At 42.9% G+C, this 9,143-nt stretch overlaps 1 protein-coding gene across 1 annotated transcript in view; it reads right to left on the reverse strand.

Moving 5' to 3' along the window:
• fmnl2a (formin-like 2a) overlaps positions 1-8,648 on the reverse strand; it is a gene marked incomplete at its 5' end in the record, with an annotated part of 67,626 nt that extends 58,978 nt beyond the window's left edge. The window contains one exon of the mRNA XM_083642240.1: positions 8,463-8,648. Within this exon, the coding sequence (XP_083498366.1) occupies positions 8,463-8,648 (186 nt within the window). The remainder of the gene's footprint in view (positions 1-8,462) is intronic.
• Positions 8,649-9,143: the final 495 nt, after the last annotated feature.

Here is a 9,143-nt window from a genome sequence, read left to right on the forward strand (position 1 = left end):
GACTGGCAGGGGCTCAAAACTACGATATAACAACTTTTTATTCATTGGTCATTCATTGTGATATAAATTAGTGACATTTTCCCCCAAATACTCATGGTTCTGTGCTGTTGGTATTTGGTAGCCTATCTGATACCTGCAGTGCAGCGCATCAGAGCCGCGTCAATTAACACTTTGAGTGCCACGGCCCTTGGGCAAAAGGTTGCTTGCTGTGCCACATAGGCCGCAATGCATTTTAAAACAGTCATATAATTTTTTTAATAATTACTATGTAAACACTGAACACGCACAAATAACGATGAGACTCTCTTCTATCACCTGCAAAAAAAAGTTTATTGATCCCATTTTCCGTTCTTTAGTTATGAGCCGGAGAAGATAGCTTGATTGAAGCAAAAACATCCCTTTTTTTCTACGAGCTGAGATAATGAGCCTTTTGTGAAATTAAACATTTCAAGCACATCACTGACTCTGAAGCTAATTTTCTGATGTCTGGGTCTGTCTGGGTGAAGTGTATGCTGCTCTGCTGCTCTGCGTGCTCCCCCCCCCCCCCCTCAACTGCACACGCCTCCTGGGTGTGTCTTATGTGTCTGGTGGCTCTCAGTCTCTGCTGAGTTTGCTGCGCACACACAGTGAATGGTGCGCGACATTCAGCTTTTTGGTTCCGCGTGTGTTTGTCACGGGCTGGCATGCTTCCAGTTCTGAATAATAAGGCTGATTATGTGAATGTGCTGTTGCAGCGTACATGGAGGTGCTCAGTTGTGACAGCGGATGCTGCTGCTGGGGGCACAGCTGGCGTTGTGCTCGTTTATGGAGGCACGTCGATGCATACGGACGGATGCGATGCGATTTCCTCATTTTCCCCAGTGACTATTTCTGTGTGTTTGGCTCCTTTTTCTCTGATCAGGAGAGTGCTGTCGCCACCTAATGGGTTTGTAAAATAGGTTATCGACCTCCAATAGCTACAATATTGTTAGAGGCGACGTAAGAAGCTTAGATCGACACCCCCCCCGTCAAAAAAACAATTTGGAGTTATGACGCCATTTGGCGTCGCTGGCACTGTACGGTAAATTTCTAATGACGCCATATGGCGTCGCTGGCACTGAACGTGTTAACGATAATGACGGGAGTCTCCCGCAGCAGCAGAATGATGTATTCGCGCAGATTTTCAGTCCTAAATATCAAACATGTTTGATATGATCGGGACGGCCCCGATGAGGCTTTGAGCAGATCGGGAGGGTTAAGATTGGATCTGCAAACAGCTCACACTACAAGATAATCGGTGCCGAAAGTCGGGCCCGACCAAGCTTGGCAAGCTGCCAGGCCAGATTTCTCCTCCGATTCTCGGGAGGGGTGAATCGGGCATAAATCGGCCCGAAAATCCTGTAGTGTGAGCCAGCCTTTAGGCTATTTCTGACTGGAGAAGATTGTCATAATGTCTTGCATTGTTGATCTATTTATTTTTCTATGTATTGTATATCCAATTATGTGTATATTTGTAATGTAAATTCTGTTATTTGCTCCTATTAATTTAGACCCTGTCAATTCAATATGAGCATATTATTTGGTCATCATCAAAATATCTGTTGGTAAACAAACCGCGTTACTGGGTGGCAACGGCAACTGAACCCTGTGGAGCCTGAGCTTTGGGCCTTGAGTGTCTGACTCTAGCCGGCTGACCCTGTTTACATTTTAAAAACTCCGACATTTCACACAACTTTAACACCACATGCATAGCTATATTATACATCAAACTCTTGAGGTAGCCTAGTTCCTGCTCTCGCTCAGAATGTCAAATTATAAGCGATGTGGTGTATATTTTCTGAGATATTAAAGGAACACTCCGCCCATTTTCAACCAGCTTTGTATCATTAGAACATCAGTAGTATATCAGAAAATTGTAAACGGTTTTGAAGTCTGTCATTTAATTTGACAGTTATTGAGTGTTAAAGTGTGGACCAGTGACATCACTGGTCCACACTAACTCAAATTAATAACTCATTAACTCAAATCAACTCTCAACAACTGTCAAACTATTCATCATTCATCTAGTTTGACAGTTATTGAGAGTTGATTTGAGTGAATGAGTTATTCATTTGAGTTAGTGTGGACCAGTGATGTCACTGGTCCACACTTTAACACTCAATAACTGTCAAATTAAATGACAGACTTCAAAACCGTTTACAGTTTTCTGATATACTACTGATGTTCTAATGATACAAAGCTGGTTGAAAATGGGCGGAGTGTTCCTTTAACGTTTGTTTAACATAACTCACGCTAGTTTAATTGATTAGGTGCACCATGGGCCCGGTGCACTCAGGGAGAAGTAGACCTTCAGACCATTTTGTGTCTCTCCCTCCTCCTTGTTTAATGTAGTTTGTGTTGTCTAGTTATTTTCCCTTAGTTTGAGTTGTTTTGAACTTTGATCTTGCAGACTCCCCTCATGTTATAATTCTGCTTTAATATGTAGCTAACAAATGAGTGATATACACCAAAGTAAAAGTTAACACAATAATTTATTAATTAAACAAAAGGGAAAATAACTAGATAACACAAACAACATTAAACAAACAAACAAACAAACAAACAAACAAACACAGAACAAAAGGTGCATCGGTGAGGAGGGAGAGAGACTGAATAGTCTGAAAGTCTTCTTAACGCCCAATGAGTGCACCGGGCCCAGGTGCACCCAATCAGCTTAACGACCGCAACAGGCTCCTGCAAGACAGGGCCAGGAGAGTGGGAGCCTGGGAGGGCTGTCACAAAAGCTCAAATCGTATCAGATGGGAGACCATGGGACAAAATCTTATCAAGTGGGGGGGGTCTAATTTGTGTCAGTTTAGGGGTCCTTGATGTGTTTGAGAACCACTGGCCTAGGCTAGAGCCAAAGACTGAAGGGCATTATCCAGAGTAGGTAATAGAGGCGTTTTTTCGAATCCCACATAGGTTACACCAAAACCACGCCCTGTGCCCGCCTACGCAGCAGTGGCCAAGGGCAGCATCTGTTATTCTGGTCTCATAATAAGCACTGAGGCGGGTGGTCAGAAAGTCAAATAACATTAAAATACATTGTATGCTTTGGTGCGATGTAGGCAAGGCCAGATTCACCCCCAGACGAGACGCCCCACTGATATTGTGCTCTTCCGGTCTCCTAAATGGGCGTGGCCATAAAAAAAACCCCCGCCAGGGTGGAGTAAGGACCTGGGACTTAACACAGCAATGTGCGACTGGATCCTGGATTTCCTGACAGACCGCCGCCAGGTGGTGAGGGTGGGCAACCTCACCTCCTCCCCACTGACCATCAGCATAGGAGCGCCCCAGGGGTGCGTCTCCAGCCCCTTCTGGTATGACCTCTACACCCACGACTGCGTGGCGACTCAAACCTCTAACACCATCGTGAAGTTTGCAGACGACACAGCAGTCGTGGGGCTGATCTCGGGGAGCGACGAGACGGCCTACAGAGAGGAGGTGGGGGCCCTGGAACAATGGTGCCAGGACAACCACCTCTCTCTGAACGTCTCCAAGACCAAGGAGATCATTGTAGACTACAGGAGGGGGGGGGGCGCACACCCCCCAATCACCATCAACGGCACAGTGGTGGAAAGGGTGGACAGCTTCAAGTACCTGGGAGTCAATATCCACCAGGACCTGACATGGGCCGGCCACACCGCCACTGTCGTCAAAAAGGCCCAACAGCGAATACACGGACTCAAGCGCCTGAAGAAATTCGGGCTAAGGAAAGAAATCCTCAGGGACTTCTACAGAGGCACCATTGAAAGCCTGCTGACTGGCGGCTTCACCACCTGGTACGGGAACTGTACCACCATGGACCGCAGGGCGCTACGGAGAGTGAGACGCGCGGCACAGCACGTAACAGAATGTGAGTTGCCAGATCTGCATGAACTGTATAAACAGCGGTGCCTCAGGAGGTCCCTGAAGATCATCAAAGACACAAACCATCCCCACAACAGCCTGTTCTCCCTGCTACCCTCAGGGAGAAGATACAGGGTTCCGAAAGCACGCACAAATCGCTTGAGGAACAGTTTCTTCCCGCAGGCCACGAGACTCCTTAACATACACAAATAGTGTAGTAGCCGCACTGTACCGTACTGTAGCTGCTACCACTACCTATGTCTAACGTTTAATTGTATGTTTAATAAGGAATATGCTATTTGCACCTGTATGTCAAATACGCCGAATTTAAAATGCCGAGTTTAATTGTATGTTTAATAAGGAATATGTTATTTGCACCTGTATGTCAAATACGCAGAATTTAAAATGTTTAAGCACGTCTAAAGTATGCACCCGACACGTGCACCTATGTACAGTGAATATGCCACTGTCTCTGACTTGTCTTATCACTATACTGCCTTATGCTTGTTGTGTCTCTTGTTGTTTTTGCACCCATATGCCCTGTTATATTTGTTATAATTGTACTATTTGCACTATGTTGTAAACGGAGTCCACAGCACAAGAATTTCACACGTGATACTTGTACCATGGAGTGACAATAAAAATCTTGAATCTTGAATCTTGAATCTTGAGTATTACTTTAGTAATAATGACCAGAAAAAAGAGAAAAATATGAATATCTTGTAAAGCTTGAAGTTTAGTTGTATGTTTTAACAACGTTGTTGTTTATTCATATGTTGTTGAAATGTATTGTTTGATATAGGCAATGAGCTCTGGAAAGTTTGTATATATATGGAAATATGGACATTTCTGTATTATATATATATATATATATATATATATATATATATATATATATATATATATATATATATATATATATATATATATAATACAGAAATGTCCATATTTCCATATATATATATATATATATATAGTAAACTATTTAATATTAATTATTATTTTTTATAATATTTATTATTTTTACATGTGTGTATATATATATATATATATGTGTATATATATATATATATATAGAAAGAGAAAGAGAGAGAGATTTCGAGTAATAATCGGGAAAAAATCCAAGTAATAATCGAGTACTATATATACAGACAACAAAAGCAGGTTTTTACTAATCTAAACTACTTTAATGGGCTACATGCACTACTCCACTACTTCCTGAAATTAGTACAGCTTCTTTATAGACCAAATCAGCGGGATGTTTACATTTACTTCCGGGTACCCCTGAGGTCCACACATTATAATGGCGGTGGACGGCACAAACTGACGTGTTGAAGACAAAAACAGACAAAGAAGACAAAAATGGTTCGTCCGTGTTGTGTTGTTGTTTAATATCATTCATAACAACACTTTCACTAACGTTAGTGGAGACCAGACTAGCTAATTTACCTGTTGGACCAGACCAGAGTAGACTTGAAGCTAAATTAAATTAACTTTGCGTCAGTAGCTCTGTCTGTAATAACCTCGCGTCACCAGGCTCTTCTCACGAGTCTGCAAAAAAACAGCGAGTTTGACAGACAAACAAACGTTATTAGCTAGCTAACACTACATAAAACAAACACAGAAGAAAGGCTAGATACGTCGGACAAGCATGTTTACCAACCGTTTAACCATTTAAATTGAAAGTAGTCGGCCGAAAACAGCGAGAGGGTTTGACAGCATTTATTTGACAACACGCACATTTAAACCTGCCGCCTTCCCCAAGTGGTACCCGGAAGTAAATTTGTTTACATGGTGACGTCACGGTGATTTGGTCTATTTCCTGTCATCACTATTGGATGAACTGATTAATGTCAGGTGTGCTGCAGTCACAACAATGATCAGGCACACCTGATTAATCAGTTCATCCAATAGTGTAGGACAGGAAATAAAGAAGCTGTACTAATTTCAGGAAGTAAAGAAGTTGTGCATAGTCTATTGTTTTTACTGTGGCATGTTATTCTTATTGACCTCAAAACCGTTATCCTATTTGTGAAAACTTGGGGGAAAGGGTCACCTTCACTGTTTTCCCCATCTAGACTGCATAAGACCAGGCCCAATTCAAAGACCATTACACTTACAGTACAGGATGTAGCGCATGGGAAGATCACGCTATTCCCCCCGGTTCCCCTCCCCCCAAGGCGGGCACCTTGACCGACCAGAGGAGGCACTGGTGCACCGACCAGGACTCATACCCTTGATCCAGCTTCCCACCCACAGACACGGCCAATTGTGCTGGTATGGATGCCCGACCAAGGAGGTAACACAGGGGCTCGAACCTGCAACCCTTGTGTTGGTAGTCAGGGAATCTACCACTGCACTACCAATAAGCCCTTATTTTGTCAAATTTTCTGTTTCAGATATGCTGAGAAAAATAACTCTGATAGAGAGCGAGACAGAAAGGCCGGATCCCAAAGGAGAGGATGGACACACAGAGACAGTTCTGCAGCCAGACCCACAGCAAAAACAAGAGCCATCAAATGAAACAATATCTCTAGTCTACAAGTCAGAACCTGCAGTGTGAACTGGGCCACACAATGCCTGTGTAGTCTACAAGTCAGAACCTGCAGTGTGAACTGGGCCACACAATGCCTGTGGCACAAAGACAAGTACCAGTGGTAAAATGGCTGATAAAGAACTTTGCGCTGTAAAGCATGATATTGTGACAAAGTGAAAGTTGCATTCACACATCTCTGAAACTGACCATCTGTCAAACAAGTGCTATTGGAATTCTATCATTCATGCTTTCTGTGCACTTTGACATCATCTGTTGTTGCTAGTAGAATGTTGCTAGTAGGGGTTGGAATCAGAGTATCAGCTATTCTGCAATACTCGATGCATTGCAAGACAATTCATCTAAGATACATCACAATATCTGTGTAACTACTCCTAAAATGGCAAAAAGCAGGTATGTGTTTATTCACCTCATTGTGTTGTCAGTTTCACATCATTTGACAACTGAGATGAAACTATGTACAACAAAGTGCACAGAGTCTTAGCTTAGTGCCTCTCTCGTCTCTTGTCCATGTGTGCCATCATTCCAAAGTCATGTAGCCATTAACTGGCAAAAGGCAGAACCATGAAGCAGAACAGTTCTGGCATTCAACTGTTTAACAGAAGGATACAACTACGCCAGGGGTTTGTCCCAGGGTCCACCATCTCATAAGATGTTTGCTTTAAGATGTTTTATTACAGAAAGTGTATGAAACCCATGACCAAAATAGTCATACATTCTGTCATTGTGTTATGAATGGAATTAAAGTGAAAATGTATTATTTCCCTTTTTGCTGGGGACGTATATATATATATATATATATATGGAAGGAACCACTTCTTTATGTCAAACATGAAATAAATATCTAGCAGAAGACAATAAGGCCTTTGTAAAGATGCAGGTCTTCTCCTAATCAGCCCTTACATTTCAAGAGATATTGAAGTCTATCAAAGATCAAATTAGAGACAAATATTTTAAGTAACCCAAACATTTTATGTTAAAAAAGATATATACATACAGTGTATACAGAACAAAATATATACAGAAATAATATGAATATAATATAATAATGAGAAATAATATATACACAATGTATACAGAACAAAATATAACCTGGCAATTATTTTTCTACAAAAAAAATAATATATACAGAAATAATGAGAATATAATCTAATAATATAAGAAATGATATATACAGTATACAGGTTACAGAACAAAATAACCTGGCCATTTTTTCTACAAAACGGCTGATGACCCTGCAGCTGACCCTATGGCGCTGTAGGAGGCACACCAGGCAGAAATGTCTAGCAGGCAATAATTGCAAACACCAATTACATTTTCTCACTTGGACATACATGATATATAGCCTACTGTATATAGGCTACACTCAAATGAAATACTGTAAGTACAGTCTGCAATCTGTAAAATGTTTAAGCATTGGAATGTGTCCTCTGTATTCCTGCAAGAGTGACTCAACAAAAGCTGAAGTTAGGAGGGAAATAAAGAAAAAGACAAAATAATATAATCCTATAAGTACAGCAGAGGTCACTGTATGCAGAGCATCTTCACAGTTGGGGCAGTTTGTCGACAGCCATGTCACATTTTTTGCAGCAATATTTGGGTTGATACCATTTGTTACACAGATTTGGTGCAAGATTGAAACCATTTTTGACAACTCGAGAATTGATTGGGGGGGGGACCCCTTTGAAATGGCCATGCCAGTTTTTCCCTTGCCAAAATTTAGCATAACTTTGGAGGACTATTTAGCCTCCTTCCTGACAAGCTAGCATGACATTTGACCACTGGATGCATTAGGACTTCTAGTTTCATATGACACCAGTAGCTTCACTGTAGCTTTAAAAATGAGCAGTCTAGCCTCTGCAAGACAGTAATATCGTCCATTACGCAGCCAACCAGTGCAGCGCCCCCTGGTGACCGCGGCGCCCTAGGCGAGCGCCTAAATGGCCTGTGCCTAGAGCCGGCCCTGGTCAAATCTGGAGTCTGGAGGGAAGAGGTCTGTGGTGCGCGGCTACATGAGTCAGTACGACTATCTAATGTTCACCTCCGCCACACCAGCTATTTCTCCCATCTCCTTCTGGGTCTTCTTCTCAGACGAGGCCTGTGAGGCCATGGAGATGGCTGCCGCGCACCAGGTCCAGCTCCACCGCCTTCCAGGTGATGAAGGTGGCAGCACTCTGGATCTGGAGCAGAAGTGGGACATGATGCCATCTGCTGTGATGCGGTCCATGCTCGTCTCCAGCGCCTGTCCTTGGAACCCCTTCTTGTCTACAGGCACGATGTAGAGGCAGGAAGATGCGATGGCGTCGTTGGCTCGCCCTTTCAGGCTCTTCTGTTCGTAAACTTGTTTGAAGACCTTCTGTCGATGATATTGCTAGGTAGGTTGACGCGGTCGGCCATGGCGGTGATCTCTTTGAAGGCGATGAGCGTAGCCTGGTCGTCCTCACTCCTCCTCACTACTCAGCCTGGGGAAAGCAGCAACAGAGGGCCCTCAACACCCTGGAGCCGAATCTGCGCAGCTTCTTAACAGGTCTGAATTCTGCAAGAAAAGTCATTTGAAGTTGAGTCAAATGGTCACCCTGCTCAACATGAGGAAACATACTATGAGGCAGAAATAATACATTTGTACAGATCAAATGTGTATCTTACTTTTTGGCTTGACCACAGTGGGGGCAGCGGTGGAAGCCTCGTCAGCTGGTCCAGTGGTGGCAGTTGTCATGGCAAC

Source organism: Poromitra crassiceps, assembly GCF_964638095.1.
Source record: "Poromitra crassiceps genome assembly, chromosome: 8".
NCBI classification, from domain to species: domain Eukaryota; kingdom Metazoa; phylum Chordata; class Actinopteri; order Beryciformes; family Melamphaidae; genus Poromitra; species Poromitra crassiceps.